General features: G+C 39.8%; 1 protein-coding gene across 3 annotated transcripts in view; it reads right to left on the bottom strand.

Annotated features, from left to right (window-relative positions):
- Positions 1-20,012, bottom strand: part of LOC128704827 (uncharacterized) — a 285,286-nt gene that overhangs the window by 26,005 nt on the left and 239,269 nt on the right. For 2 of the 3 annotated variants that reach the window (XM_070104358.1, XM_070104360.1), the window contains 3 exons: positions 6,596-9,019; positions 5,846-5,959; positions 1,106-1,255 (listed from right to left, as the gene is read on the bottom strand). In XM_070104358.1, coding sequence (XP_069960459.1) covers positions 1,106-1,255; positions 5,846-5,959; positions 6,596-8,445 — 2,114 coding nt within the window. In that variant the 5' untranslated portion in view covers positions 8,446-9,019. Of the gene's footprint in view, positions 1-1,105; positions 1,256-5,845; positions 5,960-6,595; positions 9,020-17,143; positions 17,643-20,012 lie in introns of those variants that run through there. The other variant, XM_070104359.1, reaches the window with a different exon arrangement.

Genomic DNA, 20,012 nt, shown 5'->3' on the forward strand with positions numbered 1-20,012 from the left:
AATGGTGTCTCAGAATAATGTTGTGGTTGATAATGGTGTCTCAGAATAATGGTGTGGTTGATAATGGTGTCTCAGAATGATGTTGTGATTGATAATAGTGTCTCAGAATAATGGTGTGGTTGATAATGGTGTCTCAGAATAATGTTGTGGTTGATAATGGTGTCTCAGAATAATGGTGTGGTTGATAATGGTGTCTCAGAATAATGTTGTGGTTGATAATGGTGTCTCAGAATAATGTTGTGGTTGATAATGGTGTCTCAGAATAATGTTGTGGTTGATAATGGTGTCTCAGAATAATGTTGTGGTTGATAATGGTGTCTCAGAATAATGTTGTGGTTGATAATGGTGTCTCAGAATAATGGTGTGGTTGATAATGGTGTCTCAGAATAATACTGTCGTTGATAATGGTGTCTCAGAATAATGTTGTGGTTGATAATGGTGTCTCAGAATAATACTGTCGTTGATAATGGTGTCTCAGAATAATGTTGTGGTTGACAAAGGTGTCTCAGAATAATACTGTCGTTGATAATGGTGTCTCAGAATAATGTTGGGGTTGATAATGGTCTCAGAATAAAACTTGTTAAATCTGAGTATAGATAATACAAACTGACGATGTTTCGGTCCGTTTAGGAGCAATATGAAGTTAAGCTTGAGAACGACAGGACGAAAACGAGAGGAGTTTCGACCCACTCTGAGTTTTCGTACCTTGGTATACATTACCTACAAGAATTAGAAACATGTATAACATTTGGGTATCTTTATCTGTAGACTTTTAATCAAGAAATGACTTTACTGTATTGATAAAAACACTGACTGGAGAAACGTCTACAAATTATGATACCCAGATGTTCCACACGTTTTAATCAGGACGTAACTTAAGGAGGGTTACTAAGCCCCAAATTAGGTGAGGGTGAAGGGAGGTAAGATGTGTGTGTGTGTGTGTGTGTGTACTCACCTATTTGTACTCACCTATTTGTGGTTGCAGGGGTCGAGTCCTAGCTCCTGGCCCCGCCTCTTCACCGGTTGCTGTTTGTGTGTGTGTGTGTGTGTGTGTGTGTGTGTGTGTGTGTGTGTATATACAGTGAAATGTCAGTCCGGTACGTACCTGGCTGCAGCCATCAGATCTTCGAGGGTGTGGAGGCGGGGGCTCAGGACGTGGGATGTGTCTGGCAGAGATAGCTGGTGTCTGATGGGCGGATGAGGATAAGTGTTAGCAGTTCCCTCCACCTCCGTCAGGTTCACCCAACTCCCGCACCTAACAAGGATGATAGGAATTAACAAACACCTCCACCTTTGCCGGGTTAATTAAACCACTTCCGCTCCACAACCACCATCCACCACCACTACCAACAACAGCAATAACCACAACCACAAGGAGGCTGGATCCGAGCTTATGTCATCACCAATGACTATGTAAAAGCGCCTTGCAAAGCATTTAGTATCACAACGATGCTTCTTGATCCCTTTCCTTTAATAAAACTTGTTTACATTCCCTTCATCAAGCGTTGTATAACCCTCAACTAGCTCAGTTTTCCTTGAAAATGCTACTACTGCTGCTACGACTACTGCTACGACTACTACTATTATTACTACTATTACGACTACTGCTGCTGCTACTACTACTATTATTATTACAACTACTACTACTGTTAATAATAATAATAATAATGGAATCTAAACTGGCTTGCTTTACTCACAACAGAGTAATGGTAATGGAGGTGTTGATGGTGGCATCACTGCTGGAAATTTACATTTATTTTTATTTATGAGGGTTTCTGTACCCGTGTGAGGCATTCAACTTAATGAATAGTGGAGGTTCTAGTTTCATGCGTCTTCTAGAACAAGGAATGGTGGAGAACCCAGTTTCGTGTGTCTTACAGAGCAATTAATGGTGGAGAACCCAGTTTCGTGTGTCTTCTAGAGCAAGGAATGATGGAGAACCCAGTTTCGTGTGTCTTCTAGAGCAAGTAATGGCGGAGAACCCAGTTTCGTGTGTCTTACAGAGCAATTAATGGCGGAGAATCCAGTTTCGTATGTCTTACAGAGCAATTAATGGCGGAGAATCCAGTTTCGTGTGTCTTCTAGAGCAAGGAATGATGGAGAACCCAGTTTCGTGTGTCTTCTAGAGCAAGTAATGGCGGAGAACCCAGTTTCGTGTGTCTTACAGAGCAATTAATGGCGGAGAATCCAGTTTCGTGTGTCTTACAGAGCAATTAATGGCGGAGAATCCAGTTTCGTGTGTCTTCTAGAGCAAGGAATGGCGGAGAACCCAGTTTCGTGTGTCTTCTAGAGCAAGTAATGGCGGAGAACCCAGTTTCGTGTGTCTTCTAGAGAAAGGTGAAGACAATTTAATAACATAGATTTATATTTTTAATATATTTCACATGAAATTAAGTAAAAGATTCACTTGATTTTCATTGGTCTTTTCCATATGTCTAACACATTCTTCTCCCATCCCTCCTTCCCTACCATGTCCAGAGAACGCTACCAGCAGCCATATCCAAGCTGCTGGTAGTCTGGATAGGGCTGCTGGTAGCCATATTCAACCTACACCCACGGCAACCATGTCTAACCCACAGTACCAGCAACTACATTCAACCTACACCACCAGCAACCATGTAGAACCCACACCACCAGCAACCATGTCAAGGTCTTACCTCACCCAAATCCAGGCCTCACCTCCCCACACCACCACTTCATACACACATACACCTCACCACAACCTCAACATCCAACCTCATCTTTATGCAAATGTTCTCGTTGCTCCAGAATAATTTAATACGAAAATGGCGTGTGTACATCCCTTAGTCGGAGCGACTCTCACGTTCTCCATCCTTTCAAAATAATGATAAGGAAAATAATAATAATAATAATAATAATAATAATAATAATAATAATAACAATGTACTTTGCATCCTGTGCGTGTTTATTTCTCCGGAAAGAGATATTTCAGTACATGTACCCCTTTCTGAGTACTAACACTCTCTCTCAGTACCACCACTCCTCTTATCCTACTCCCCTCTCCCTCTCACCCCTCTCAGCACTCCCACTCCCTTTCTCTCAGTATTCTTCCCTACTCCAAAACTCCATCATGATAGTTAGGTCACATTACACAAATAACCGGCACATGGAATACTTCGAGACCGTTCTTCTTCCTATTATTGATGTGCGACCTTCACTCTGGCTCCGCTATGTTGATGACATCTTTGCTCTGTAGCTTCATAACTAGTCTCTTCAACCATATCTTGATGTCCTTAATAATCTTGCCCCTTCCATTAAGTTTAAAGCTGAATGGAAATCTAATTCCTTGCTTCCTTGATGTCCATGTCCACCGCTCAGATACAGGTTTTGCCCTTTTCCGTGTGCCGCAAACCTATGCACAGTGTCATGTACATTCACTACTTTTCTTATCATGCTTTCTCTGTCAAGAAAAGTGTACTTATCTCCCTCTTTCTTCGTGCTCTCCGCATTTGTGATCCTCAGTTGCTTGAATCAGAAATTTCCACTCTTCGTAATTCATTTTCCCGTCTTGGCTACCCTTCCCATTTCATAGATTCTGACTTGTCACGTGCTACACGTAGTTTCTTATCTCCCAAACTCTCTACTCCTGGTAACTCTTCTGTCCTCTGCCTTCTCAACATTTCCGATCTTTCTAATCTCAACCTCTCTCTCTGTTCCTTAGACATCAAACTTACTCTTTAACAGACTAACACTCTACGCACTAATCTAGTTCATTCCTCTCCTCCCTCTATAGATGCTCCTGGTGTCTACTCTATTTCTTGTTCCTCCTGTCCTCTTCAGTACGTTGGAGAAACTGGCCGATCTTTTTCTGACAGACTGAGAGAGCACGAAAGTAGTGTTAGGTTTGCCGACACAATGCTCTTTTATGTCATATGAGAGATTACAGTCATCTTATTGACTGGTCTTCTGCTAAAACCGTCTTCCCTACTTCTACCTTTCACAGTCGCCGTCTGGTTGAATTCTCCCTTATACACAACTTTCCTTGTATGAATCCTTGTCCTGGCTTTGTAGATGCCTTCCTTTCCCATTACACAGTAAAATGCTCCGTGATTTAACCTGATTTTTTTCCTTCCCCCTTTCTCCTTTCCTCTTTCCTCTTTCTCTTTTGGGTTTTCTTCTGCCTTGGGTATTTGTCCTTTATTATTTTTCCCTCCTACCCTTTGCAGTGCTCCTCTTAATATTCGACTGTCTCCACTACCACTATTACTACTACTACTACCTCTACCACTACCTCTATTCCTCCTTTCCTACTACTTCTCCTGTCCCGTCCCTGTCTGCTGGCCTATATATACTCCCTCCTTCTCTCCGTTTTGTTAGTGTGACTTTGTAAATGGTCCAAGTCGGACCTACACGTCGTCGTAAGCTCCTCCCTCCTATGTGCAGGTTATTTGTTATTGTTCCAGTCACGGTATTGTGTCTTTTGGTGCTATTTAAGTCACACGTCAGCTGAAGATTGACATATCAGGTCACGTATAAGGAAATTCTAAGCATCTTCAAAGTTAATGTGTTTTATTTATGATAATGGTCTCAGATAACGAGAGAATGCTTATTCAGTTTGACTTTAAAACTTCTTAGTGGAAGTTTAGAATTGGTTCTGGGTTGACAGTTCTCAAATTTGCCATTTTTCTTATTGAACTCAGTACATCTAGTATCGCCATTTTGATAATTTGTAAGTGAGCCATTGTGATAATTATGGGCCTGGCTGGGCCTTTTTTTTTTTACCTAACATGTGATCTGACAATTTTCTGGCATATAAGACGCGCTTTTCCCCCAAAAATCTTGAAAAGTCAGCCTGCGCCTTATATGCTCAAGGGTAGACTCTGGGTTTACACTTCAGCAGTTTACTAATGTTACAATTATTTTGAAAAAACCTATAAACACTACATACTTGTGCTCCTTATATGCCGGAAAATACGGTAACTAATAACCTCAAAACTAGTGTGAAATATATCTCTTATACTCAATGAGGTATCGAACCCCTCTGGCTGGATGTAGGTCACATCTCAGCTACATAAAACTTCTGTGAGTTTATTGATTTTGTGAACTGATAATGTGAGACATCACGGGAGAGCTCAAAATAGATGTCAGTTTTATATTTTTTTAAAATAAGCATTATTTATTCCTTGAAAAAACTCGCATCTTATTAAAAGAGATGATAATATATCGTGGTTTTAAGATATGCGGATTTATACATATTAGTTTATTAATATTTCAGAGTTTATTAACATAGTTAATAAGCTCTGAAATGTTGAATTATCTGCGATTATACTCCATTTTAAAATATTACATATTTCTTGTGATCTCGTTGTGGATATACAGAAAAACAGACATATTAATGTGTGCGTGAAGGCTTGTTTGGTAAGTACGTTGGACAGTGAACGATCGTCATGGGGACTATTCTACCACAAGGTGAAAGCACCCCTTGCTGCTAGCACCCCTGCTGCTAGTATCCGTGCTGCTAGCACCCCTGCTGCTAGCATCCCTGCTGGTAGCACCCCCTGCTGCAGCACCCGTGCTAGCACCTCTGTTGGTAGCACCCCTGCTGGTAGAACCCTCCTGCTGCTAGCACCCCTGCTGCTAGCACCCCCCTGCTAGTAGCACCTCTGCTGGTAGCACCCTTCTGCTGTTAGCACCCTTGCTGCTAGCACCCCTGCTGATAGCATCCCTGCTTCATCACTCCCTGCTGCTAGCACCCCCTGTTTCTATCACCCCTGCTGGTAGAACCCTCTTGCTGCTAGCATTCCCTGCTGCTAGCACCGCTACTGCTAGCACCCCCTGCTGCTAGCACCATTGCTGCTAGAACCATCCTGCTGCCAGCACTCACCTGTAGCGCCTGCCGGAGGGCTGAGAGAAGCTGGTCTCAATATACGAAGACTCTTCCTCAGCGGGTGAAGACTCTGCCGGCGCCTCTCCTTCACTCGATTGTCCGCTGCCCGAACTGTGAGAACGAGAGAGATAGAGAAAGAGAGAGAAAGGAGGTAGGTGTGAAAAAGGAAAATATATGCGTACATATATCCATCTATATCTATTTATATACAAATATATATATATATATATATATATATATATATATATATATATATATATATATATATATATATACTGTAGGGGAAGTGCTTCTATTTTCTACCGTTTTAAATAAATTAATTTTGTTATGTAAGAACATCAGGTTTAAATAAATGAATGAAGCTTTAACCAATTAATTTTTAGCAAATTTTCTATATATTATTATTATTGTGCAGATTTTGAGAAGATTCATTTTTGTCCAGCTTGTAATAAAATATTTTTTAAGAGTATTACCAAGAGTATTATCTGGGTGTGTGTGTGTGTGTGTGTGTGTGTGTGTGTGTGTGTGTGTGTGTGTGTGTGTGTGTGTGTGTGTGTGTGTGTGAGAGAGAGAGAGAGAGAGAGAGAGAGAGAGAGAGAGAGAGGGGCATGAGTCTTTGCTCGCTTGCGTGTGTATATACGGGCTACGTACTTACACTTGGGTAAGTGTACATTAGCTAATGCCTTGGACCCACTAAGCCAAAGTAAGAGCAGGTGATGCACCACTTTCACCATTACCATGACTCACCTCCTGGGCATGGTGCAGTAAGCTGGGTTCAGTAGCTGTAGCGGCGGTCGAGACTGCTGTTGCTGAAGCTGCGAGTTTTGCTCCTGCTGCTTGTATGGTAAATCTAAAAGGTCAGGATAATGGCCTCCGCTGCCCATGGACAACTGAGAACCTGCCTGACGTAGGAGGCTATCCTTACTGTCGAATTTGGTATCCTTCCACCTCAGTCTCTCCTCTATAGGTTGGAGAGGGGTGGCAGTAGTCTCTGACTTGGGGATCTCCACGTAAGAGACTGTACTAGGAGAGGTAGTTTTGCCGCTCACTACTTGCCCAGGCTTTGCCAGTCGTCTCTTCTCCTTGTCTGTGTACACGTTCGGTTTTTCTAATTCCTTGGTCGAAGGAAAGTCGTCGACAGAAGCGTCTCTCAACATCCACGACTTATCGGAATGTGTTGGCAACGGCGACGGCTCATCCAAGTCGTTCGTGGGCACAATGTGGTACTCCGCCAGCTTCGGATGAGAGTCGCTGGAGGTGCTTCCATGTTCTTGCGATGATTGCGGCGTCTCGTTTTTGTGCTCACTTTCTTGGCCTCGACGTCGCCGAAGGCGCTGACGTCGGCGGAAAAGTATGGCCAAAAGTAGAAGGAGAATTACGCAGATGATTGCAACGACACTCAACAGTCCGCCAGTTACGAAGACACGATCCATAGTTACCAGTCGTACCTCAGCGATCTCATTGGACACTTGAAGGGTCAGGTTGGCCTCGACAGTGCCAGCTTTGTTGTGAGCCACGCAGCGGTAGGTGCCTTGATCGTGTGGTGATGCACCCGAGATAGTCAAGTTGGACAAGCGAAATTCTCTGGTCTGAGACACCAGTTCTAGCATGCGGTACCGCTGGGAGTCGCTCCCGTTTTGAAGGGGACGGTCACCTATCAACCAGGTTATTGCTGCATCCACGTCATTCTCCAGGCGACATGATAGCGAGATATTTTCACCGTGAGCTGCCATAACTCTGGGCGCCACCGCTGTTATCTTTGGTTCACACACAAACTCGTCCAGGGTCAATGTCTGCCAAGAGTAACCTTGCAACCGTCCAGGAAACACACACATAGGCGGCTCCGAAAATGCTACATTGCGCTCTATCATCCACTGTCGTAGTGGACGAAGCTGACAGCCACAGTGCCAAGGGTTGCCATCCAGGTGTAATTCATGTATGGCCACCAGAGGAACTACCATTTCCGCGTGCAGTGTGTTCAACTTGTTCACCGATAGTTTGAGCACCTCCAGGCGAGTCAACCCGCGGAAAGCACGTTTGTGGATCAACTCGATCTGGTTGTGAGAAATATCCAAGCGCACCAAATCTGGTGTGGGTGTAAAAGATGCCTCAGGCAAAGACGTGATGATGTTATGAGCCAGACGCAACTCCCTTAGCCCTGATACATCACTGAGAGCCGCTGAGGGCACCAAGCGCAGCAGGTTGTGGCTCAGATCCAGCTCCACCAAGTTGGCCAGCATGTTAAAAGCGCCACCGTCCAGGTGTTTGAGGTTGCAGTAATTGAGCCAAACTTTCTGCAGGTTCACAAGACCTGTGTCGACGAAGGCATCACGAGGGAGAATCTGCAGATTGTTATTCTTTAGATCAAGCACTTGTGTAGAGGGATCCAACCCCCGCGGGATGTCGATGAATTCGGAATCTGGGCACGACACAGTTTCCTTCCCATCCCTCCACTTACACTCGCATACCTTAGGGCACGTGCTAGTTGCCCCACACACAGCCCACGCCCACAAAAATGCCCACACCCATGACCACAGAATAGTTCGTCGCAGCCTGGCTGTTCTCTCCAGGCTGTGGTGAGGCCTCCAGGAGTTCATTGTAAGGCCACCACAAACAAGGTGATTTATTGCACCCAGACCCAACCTAACTTAATATACTCAAACGATTTTCATTCTTAAACTATACTTTCTTGATATCTAAATCACGCTGAAAATTTTCTACTGATTATCAAAATATTTCATTACATGTATTACCAAAAAAAAAGTATTTATAAGTATATCTTAATTAAACCAATGAGATTAAAATATTACATTTAGTAAGTCTCTCTCAAAGGAAAATACAACTTTTCTGTGACTTCCGCTCGTCATCTGTAATCAAGATTCACACAGTCTTAAGAAAACGTCCCGAAGATGATTGAATAACACAGCGAGAAGCGTTAGATTATCCTCACAAGCTTATAATCGTCTCTTCCTGATCACTCATCATTAGTAATGTCAGATGAGTCACTCGTGAGGGATGTGTGAGGCTTGACTCCTAGATACAAGTAAGTGAGATGTTGGTTGCTTGTTCAGGCATTTTCTTCCTTGATTCGCCTGAGAGAGAATCTCTTGACCTCAATCATCCTCGTTGTTTGACACTGACTAGAGCTCCACATTCCATTCTCTTTTCAGCCTGAAAGCAAAAGAAAAGGCTTTAAATTTACGATTTTCTGATTACACCTACAAAATAAATTTGTAGGGAAAATAAAATAAAATAAATTATACCATGTATCAGACATAATTTATATATTTTTGAGTTTGTGTTTATTTATATTGGTGCCTCATGACACTGGCAGCGTCTTCTGACTCACCCACCAACAGGTGCGTTTGTGTAGTCATCATCAGCTGTGGAAATATTTACAAACATGTCTTTAGGCTTGCAGGAACTCATAATATATGTATATATAAACTGTTCTCCAGAGGGCTGAGGAAGGGTTGTTGAGGTGGTTCGGACATGTAGAGAGAATGGAGCGAAACAGAATGACTTCAAGAGTATATCAGTCTGTAGTGGAAGGAAGGTGGGGTAGGGGTCGGCCTAGGAAAGGTTGGAGGGGGTAAAGGAGGTTTTGTGTGCGAGGGGCTTGGACTTCCAGCAGGCATGCATGAGCGTGTTTGATAGGAGTGAATGGAGACAAATGGTTTTTAATACTTGACGTGCTGTTGGAGTGTGAGCAAAGCAACATTTATGAAGGGATTCAGGGAAACCGGCAGGCCGGACTTGAGTCCTGGAGATGGGAAGTACAGTGCCTGCACTCTGAAGGAGGGGTGTTAATGTTGCAGTTTAAAAACTGCAGTGTAAAGCACCCTTCTGGCAAGACAGTGATGGAGTGAATGATGGTGAAAGTTTTTCTTTTTCGGGCCACCCTGCCTTGGTGGGAATCGGCCAGTGTGATAATAAAAAAATAATAAAAAAATATATATATTATTTTATATATATATATATATATAATATATATATATATATATGTATATATATATATATATATATATATATATATATATATATATATATATGTCGTGCCGAATAGGCAGAATTTGCGATCTTGGCCTAAATAGCAACGTTCATCTTGCCATATAGGACAATTGAAAATTTGTGTATGCAATAATTTCGCCAATATCATTCTGAACCTAACGAGAAAAATATATTTCACTGTTTTTGTTTAGTTTTAAATTACTGTAAACAAATCTAAAATATATTTAATTGGCTTAGGCTAAAATAAATTGCTCTTGTTATAATAAGGTTAAGTAAGTTTTCTAAGATTCTTTTGGTGCAAAATTTAATTTTTTTACATTAACATTAATGAAAAAAATATATCTTCAAACGTATAAGAGAAAATTTTAGAAAGGGCTTAATTTTAAATGAGTTCTTGCTAATTGACCAGTTTTACATATTCGGCACGACATTATATATATATATATATATATATATATATATATATAATATATATATATATATATATATATAATATATATATATGCAAAACAACCACTCTGAAAGAATAGAGAAATTCCAAGCGCTTTCGTGACTACTCACATTATCAAGGAACTATGAAAGTAAAGCATCCAAGGAAGCTATATAAGGGGTCTGGCCAGCACCTCACTATCAGATCCCACAACGTCCGCGTCAGGTGTTTAACCGTTGTGGGATCTGATAGTGAGGTGTTGGCCAGACCTTATATAGCTTCCTTGGATGCTTTACTTTCATAGTTCCTTGATAATGTGATTAGTCACGAAAGCGCTTGGAATTTCTCTATTCTTTCAGAGTGGTTCTTTTGCACATATATATGAATATATATATATATATATGAATATGAATATATATATGAATATATATATATATATGAATATATATATAACACTGCGACTAGCCGGGGAACGAACCCGTGTTGTTTTAGCTCGCTTCATAGTGAGCGAAAATTCACGACGTTCTAACCTACTGGACCATACAATCCTAAAATAACAACGCACCCAGCAGAGCTAGGTGCTGTACCGTAATCCGAGGAAATACGATGGTGTGGGTGCCTCAGAGCTAATTTCATTCTACTCCCCGTTTGGTGTACTAGCCTCCACGAGCAGTAATATATATATATATATATATATTTGTTCATGTGTCACAGTTTTGATCGTTGAAAAGGCATTGTTCGTGTCTCAATTAATGAAAATTGCATATTCAGTGTTCATGTTTGTCACTGGTGAACACAGAATTCAAACTGTTCTGGTGTTACCATTTGGTGAACGGTGGGTGGGCGTTGGTCATGCCTACAACAAGCTAACATTGCACTGCTGAATATTGCTTCTGCAATACGTAATCTTTAGGCCCAGAAGCAACTAGCCATTATGAAATCTGTTTTATTTTCAGTATCGAGTTTTACCATTAGTGGTTTTGCCTTCTGTCGCTGGCTATCTTTCCACTCCTTTGTTATCTTTCTTTACAATTGCTATCCTTTCTTTCCCCCTAATATCTTTCCCTTTCTCTGATATCTTCGCTATCCACTGCTATTTTGTTTTTCCTCTTTCTTTTTTACCCTGGGATGTTCCCTTTCGCTTACCACATTTCCCTCATCTCTCTCTTTCTCTCTCCCTCTCTTTTCCTAGACTCTTTCCCTCCTTCCCTCAGGCTTCTGTATCTCTCAGCACAGTTGCAAGTTGAGTTGCAACACACACCAGAGAGGCAACTCCAGGATGAAGCTATCAGTACCTGCCAGTTAGCGCGATGATATGACGCTCTCACACACTGTTCCCTGGAGAAGCACACCCAAGGGAAACCCAGACTGTTGTGTGTCGAGTTTGTATTTCTGAAGTGGTGGTGGAGGAGAAGAAACAATGGAGGGGAAGGGGTAGTAACAGCAGCAGTGGTTCTGCAGACACAGCAATAGTGGAGGTGGAGGAGTAGAAACAGAGGAGGGCGAAGGAGCAGCAACAGAAGCAGTGGTTCTGTAGACACAGCAATAGTGGAGGTGGAGGAGTAGAAACAGAGGAGGGCGAAGGAGCAGCAACAGAAGCAGTGGTTCTGTAGACACAGCAATAGTGGAGGTGGAGGAGTAGAAACAGAGGAGGGCGAAGGAGCAGCAACAGAAGCAGTGGTTCTGTAGACACAGCAATAGTGGAGGTGGAGGAGTAGAAACAGAGGAGGGCGAAGGAGCAGCAACAGGAGCAGTGGTTCTGTAGACACAGCAATAGTGGAGGTAGAGTAGCCTCTCTCTCTCTCTCTCTCTCTCTCTCTCTCTCTGTGCAACAGTCCACAACATACTCGGTGTTCGTGTCCTGACAGTTGGCATGGTTCTCGGTTCACTGTGTTGTCAGATATTCAGTGAGCTCTATTTTGTCTTAGTCCAGTATGTTTCAGTCCATTCGTCTGCATGCACCAGCCCAGGTGATGTTGGTGCCTGTGTAGCCACACTACGTGTGTTTCCACCCAGACTGTCTGTGTTTCGCTAATACAGCGGGTTTTAGTTATACCCATTCTTATGGCATTTGATGAAACGTTTCATCCGTCCTGTTGGGCGAAACGTCTTCTCAGTAAAACGCCATAACCCTCGTATTGTGTTTCATTCACAACTATATTTCAATAATTTACGAAAAATCTTCAAATTTAATATATAAAGAAACTTAGCATATTCTGCAACCCAGTAAAATTGGGAGGAAATGTCGATAATTCTTGGATAATATTGTAATTCCTGTAAGTTATGTGAAAACTGCCACTTTTCCTTTTCATGCAAGTTATTGGCAATTGCAAAAGATATTGCTGCAATACACTACCGTGGCTGCCATCTCCCTGCTTTCTCTCTCTCTCTCTCTCTAGCTCTTTCTTTGTCTCCCTTTATCTATGTCTCTGTCTCTGTTTCAGTCTCTCTCTGTCTCAATTTCCCTCTCTCTCTCTCTCTCTGTCTCTATTTCTCTCTATTTCTCTCTCTCTCGCCACGGTAATTGCTTCCTATTGTACAATGAATTGGTTTTAGTTCTGGTACAATATTTTAATACTACAAAACACTTAACTCCAAAATCTCAATGGGAATTTATCCAAAAATTTCCATAATATGAATGCTGTAGCGTATATACGGACGCATTAAATAAATTCTCAACGAACTACGTTCGACAGCGCCTGATTCTGTATTAATTTTGGAAGTCCCCTTACGGAATTAGCCATTACTTGTGATTATAACATATTTCAAAATGAAGGTTGCTCAGTGTTGATCCCCTCGCCATAAGTTTAAACCCCATCCGTTCCGTGGTTTGTTTATAACAGTGTTATACAGCAGGTTAGGTTCCGGGTTACCACTATAATGCAACAACTGCTGTAAAGTGAATCATATCCTTTTTCTACTTTCAATAGTATATAAAATCCTGATAACATGTCTATATATGTTAAGTGAACAATAGAGCTAGGCCTAAAAAATGCATATACAGTGCATACATAACTTACCCTACACTATTTTCGTCTCTAGCTTATAGTGGGTAGCGAATATATTTAGTGTAGGAAGTCTGAATAAATTAAAAATGGGTATAATTGTAAACTGCTTCATTAGTAAAGTGCTGTAAAGTGAGGTGCTTTAAAGTGAAGTGCCGTAAAACGGGGTCTGCATGTATACTTGTATATGCAAAACAACCACTGTGAAAGAGTAGTGAAATTCCAAGCGCTTGTGTGACTACTCACATTGTCAAGGAACTACGGTGTTTTGCATAATTTAAAATCACCTGTTTACTGTGATCTTATTGCATACTTGTATATATAAAGTAAAAGGACACAAGTGGAAATAATGTGATATTTTATTGTGGCAACGTTTCACTCTCCAGGCTTGACAAAGCTCCTGGAGAACGAAACGTTGCCACAATAAAATGTCACAATAGTTGAACTTGTGTCCTTTTACTTTACATATTGTCGGTAATTCTACCAACATACATATATATATATATATATATATATATATATATATATATATATATATATATATATATATAATAACTATATATATATATATATTTATATATAATAACTATATATATATATATATTTATATATAATAACTATATATATATATATATTTATATATAATAACTATATATATATATATATATTTATATATAATAACTATATATATATATATATTTATATATAATAACTATATATATATTTATATATAATAACTATATATATATATATTTATATATAATAACTATATATATATATTATATATATAACTATATATATATATTATATATATAACTATATATATATATTATATATATAATATATATATAACTATATATATATATATATATATAATATATATATAACTATATATATATATATATATATATAATATATATATAACTATATATATATATATATATATATAATATATATATATATATATATATATATATATATATATATATATATATATATATATATAACTATCTCGATGCAAATATACTCATAGCTTATTTTAATTCCTATAGTAAGGATTAAAGTAGTCTTAACTGGTGGTAAATAGGTAGCACGCAGCTTTAATGATCCTCGTGTAGCCGATCAAATTTAATCCTCATTAACCAACCAATTAACCAAAGCAAATCCCATGATACCCATGCTACCCATCAGTGATGTAATGATTGGCTGTATATTAATTACACGACTGTTATCGGCTCTGAGGAGATAATGAGGGCAGAGGAAAGCTTTTAATGTGGCGACGCTTTGCTCTGCGGAGAGCTTTGTCAAGCTCTGCACACAGAAATGGCGTAGCATTGAACAAATTATCGAGAAATTAGCGATGAATTGCTCAAGCTTGCGGGTACAGTGTTCATCAAACTCATTATACGAAGCTTCTGCTTGAACCCCACTAGTTATCAAGCATTATTGATGCTTGAGATCCAATGGGTAGAACTGTTGTCAAGTAGGAGCAGAGGATATGATTACACTAACCTGCACGTAGAGAGGAGCTTACGACGACGTTGCGGTCCGACTTGGACCATTTACAAAGTCACACTAACAAAGAGGAGAGAAGGAAGGGGTATATATAGGCCAGCAGACAGGGACGATATTACAAAAAAAAAAAATGCTTTCTCTGAACCTTTGTGTTTGTTTCAATACCTGTAAATTTCTGTGAACTCTTCCTGAGGATACAAAATGATACTGATGAATAAGACACATGTTCAACACATGGATATCTTCATTGTCCAAACGTTTCGCCTGTAGAAGAGTCTTCTTCAGTCGAATACAGACGAATAAAAACACCGGAGACACTAATAGTAGTCTTAAGGTGATTAGGTAAGCATAAGACGAGCCTGGCCCAAAACCGGGCTCTGGGAGTAAAAATATTCTCGGAACTCATCAGTCTGCCGGATTTGAGAGGAGGGGATGTCAGTCCCGGCACTGAAACTTCTCCGTTAAACCTTCAGATGGCTTTTAGTATTTGCCGCATTTTCCGGCATATAAGACGCACAAAAGTATCATAACGGTAAATCAATAATAATGTTAATGGGTTAATTACCCAAATCCTTAACCCCAATCTTGAGCATATAAGGCGCAGGCTGATTTTCCAATACTCTGGGGAAAAAAGGTGCGCCTTATATGCCAGAAAATACGATAAATACTTTTTACATGATTATTCGACCTCCAAAAGTAGTTTATTTTTTTTCCATTCTTTTGTGACCAGGGACGAGCGTTTTTCCTGACATACACCGTCACTATTATCACATGATAATCACTGGTACAAAATACCGACACGATGGTAAACTAAACAAAAATTTGTGCCTTTGTGTTGATTTATTTCCACAATTATGACCTTATCTATTACAGGGGAATATTTTTCGACTGCTTTTAGGTGGTAAGATATCGGAAGAAACTACGTATATGGTTTTAACCGCTTAGATGTAAATTTTAAAGCTTCGTAATATAATCTAAGGAAAGAGGAAATTACTTGTACGTAAATGGTATAAATCACTGACAATATAAAGAATTATACACATAAATACCAAAAGGCACAATACCGTGACTGGAACAAAACACAAATAACTCGCACATAGGAGAGGCTCCCGATCACAACGTCCCGGTCCAACTTGGACCATTTACAAAGTCACACTTTTGTTAGTGTGACTTTGTAAATGGTCCCAGTCGGACTGAAACGTCGTCGTGAGCTCCTCTGTTCTACAGACACAAATATTGTACATGTGTCTAATTCACCAGAAAATCGTTTACGTAAAACAACAGAACTCATTTACAAACCAACAGGTATAAAGGGTAAGTAGAAAGGCTCAGGCAACAGGAAATCTCAGCCAAAGGAAAACGGCTCCTGTTTCCTGACGTGTAAAAAAAATTCCATTTTTCCCAGAGCATAAACACGTCTCATATATACCGTTTAATTCTCGCATTGACGTATACGTAAATGTGCAATGAATAATTCCCTGCCACTAGTTCGAATGCATATATAATTCCCGATGGATTTTCAGCCTTATTGCCAAGGGAAAACACGAATTAAACTCCCTGTATTTTCTAATTGTTTAATTTTTTTCCACTATTTTTAAGAATGAATTTAGTAAATAACAGTAGTGATTAAATCTGTTGATTCCTTTCAGCTGTTTAAACTCACGAGAGGAAACAGTAAACAGGAGATCCAAACAGTATACCGTCGACAGGGTAGTGTAGACGGTATACCGTAATCTGTATACCGCGATATGGGCACCGCAAATGAAATACCACGAACGGGATACCGCCAAAGGGATATCTTAAAGGGATACCGCCAAAGGGATATCTTAAAGGGATACCGCCAAAGGGATAATGCCATAGGGATGCCTCCAAAGGTATACCGTGGCCAGGATAGGAAGAGTATCCATTTCGTCTCAAAATTAACATTAAGAAAACCTATGACACTTTCATTAGTTTTAAGAAAATGTATTGACATTTGATTTAAATATATAAGTATACATTTGACTTAATAATAATAATAATAATAATAATAATAATAATAATAATAATACAGGGAATGGGAGGAATTCAGGCATAATTCCAGGAAGTAGAGCTATTTACTCTATTTCATTGGATCATCATTAGTTTTCTTTAAATTTGCGTGAGAGAGAGAGAGAGAGAGAGAGAGAGAGAGAGAGAGAGAGAGAGAGAGGACAGAAGTGTGGTAGTGGTGAGAGAAATTTAATTAAATCCATTTTAAACTGACTTTCAAAATGTATATACCCTGGTAGGATGTGAGGTGGGGGGGGGAGAATGTGTGGTGGTGGGGGGGGATGTGTATACTGGTATACTTACCTTCATATATCTTAGAATATCCAGCCATAATTACTGTATACAGTCGTATTGTGTTACGGACAGAGCCCGGGTCAACCTGTTATAATGCTTCACTTAAACAGAGATAAAGAACAGGTTTAACCATTAAAACAACACCGGTTGGTTTAAGTTAACTAATCACATTCGACAATCAGTGTTAACACTCTTACAGACTCATTAACAATAAGTCTGAAGAAACATCACTTCAAATCTTCTAGTTCCCTCGATTTTAATATATTTTAACACAACATTAAAACATATGGAAGAGTTCTTAGAGAAAACTCCAGCTATTCTCTTTTCCCGTTAGTTCTAATTACACATTTAATGGTTAGATCCATTCACTAGTCTTAGCGCTTGTCAAACACAGGGAACTCTTCAACCACCTCTCAGTCCCAGGGATATCTGTCCAAGTGGGCCGTCTAAAGTTCCTTGACTCTGTCAGTACCCACAGTCGGAGTCTAATGAACGAGACACTTCATCGACCAGAGGTGGGAATGAACTAATTCAGGTAAGGTTTCCTTGATTGACATCAACTCGGACTGAACGAGAGGTTGGGCGACTTAAACTGCTTCCTGGTGCTTAAGTTGTACCAGAAGTTAATATCGATAAAACATTTCCTACGAACTAACAGCTAATTAATTCATGGCTAGTTAATATAAAGCTGAGTACTTTCATTTTAGCTATTAATGATGATACTCATTAAAATAATATTAAGTGAAAAAGCCAGTTCAACTTATGTATATACATCGTCCCAGTTTGGGGACGAGTTTAGCGTTCCGTAGCTTGATCGTTGAAGCTCACACACTGAAGTCCGGGGAGGGGGGGTTGATCCCCGGTACGGGTGGAAACATTAGGAAATGTTTCCTTAAGACACCTGCTGTCCCTGTTCACCTAGCAGTAAAATAGGTACCTGGATGTTAGTCGACTGGTGTGGGTTGCATCCTGGGATAAAACTGGCTTAATTTACCCGAAATGCTGTGCATAACAAGGGGGCTTTCTATACAGTAGTATATCTTTAATGTCAGATGTGGTCTGTATACCTTGCACATGTACTTGTAGAAATAAAGATATTAGTATTAGTATTATTATCATTATTATCAAGATATCACATCTCTCTCTCTCTCTCTCTCTCTCTCTCTCTCTCTCTCTCTGCGAGACACCGCCTCTGCCGTACCACTCAACATGGTCATGCAACAATATATCCTAACATCAAACAGTTTCACCCAATAAACACTGCAACACTTAGACTTGCAATGAGCAGTTATGTGCACGACCAGCCGTGTCAGTTATCAACTCTGGAAACGACAATCTCTGTGAATGTCCAGTTGGCTGAACGACTGTGTGAATGGCCAAGTGTTTGAGCTACCAGTTGTGTTAACTCCCGAAAGGAGAATTTCTCTGAGCGACAAGCAGGATGAATGATCGTGTGAACAAACAGGTGTATGATCAGCCAAATATCACAAATCATACATCTTCGTATATAAACACATCAAAGCACACCGATGATATTACACATTCTTGCCTCAAAAGAACAAGTCACAATACCGGGACTGGAATAATACGACATTTCGATCCGACTTGAACCATTATCTAGTTACTGGAGAGTTTTGACCGAAACGTCGGTATAAATTTCAGTCTGCTATATGTGTTTTTTTGTGTAACTTTCTTGTCTAAGACCAATCTTATTTAAAACCATTTCTCTCTCTGTCTCTCTGTCTCTGTCTCTCTCTCTCTCTCTTTCTATCTCTCTCCTATTGTCTGTTATGAGTTCTTAAAGCTCATTACAGCTTACCACCCATTCCAAACTTTTGCAAAACTTGCTAAATTGGTCCTTGACTCGCCAGGTCATATGAATTTTCCCAAGCCAAAATTACAATACATCAAACTTTTATCTAAGTTCTGCTTACTTACATTCTTCACTAAGTCCTTTCCTTTCTTTCCAGAGCACTTTCATTTCCATTCACTATGTACCCCGAAGCTCGACTGCTGGCACACTCAGCTCACACACACTGATGTCCGGGGTCGATCCCCGGTGCTGGTGGAAACATTAGGACGAGTTTTCTTAAGATACCTACTGTCCATGTTCACCAATCGGTAAAATAGGTACCTGGGTGTTAATCGACCTAGTGGGGGTAGCATTCTGGGACAAAATTGGCCTCATTTCTACAAGTACTTGTAAAATAAAGATTATTATTATTATTATTATTATTATTATTATTATTATTATTATTATTATTATTATTATTATTATTATTTGTGTATGTCCTCCATACATTTTTCTTTGTGAAGGCCTCATATTTTTTTCTATAAATCTTTTTCTCTCGGACCTCCTTCCCCTTTCAACAGACACACATAACAAACTCTTTGCCAATCCTTGCCAATCATCCTCTGGGAGAAAATAATTCGGTTGGAGAGAGGAATTTTATAGCGACGTCTCGCTGAACGAGCACAACTAACCAATTCAATTCTTTCTATCCACTGCTTCAGCGTCCTGATTGATAGCCCCCATTCATCCATTCATGCGTTTCATACCATCACTATTGTGTTTCATACCTTCACTATTGTGTTTCATACCATCACTATTGTGTTTCATACCATCACTATTGTGTTTCATACCTTCACTACTGTGTTTCATACCATCACTATTGTGTTTCATACCATCACTATTGTGTTTCATACCTTCACTATTGTGTTTCATACCTTCACTATTGTGTTTCATACCTTCACTATTGTGTTTCATACCTTCACTATTGTGTTTCATACCTTCACTATTGTGTTTCATACCTTCACTATTGTGTTTCATACCATCACTATTGTGTTTCATACCTTCACTACTGTGTTTCATACCATC

This window comes from Cherax quadricarinatus, chromosome 91 (genome assembly GCF_038502225.1).
Source record: "Cherax quadricarinatus isolate ZL_2023a chromosome 91, ASM3850222v1, whole genome shotgun sequence".
NCBI classification, from domain to species: domain Eukaryota; kingdom Metazoa; phylum Arthropoda; class Malacostraca; order Decapoda; family Parastacidae; genus Cherax; species Cherax quadricarinatus.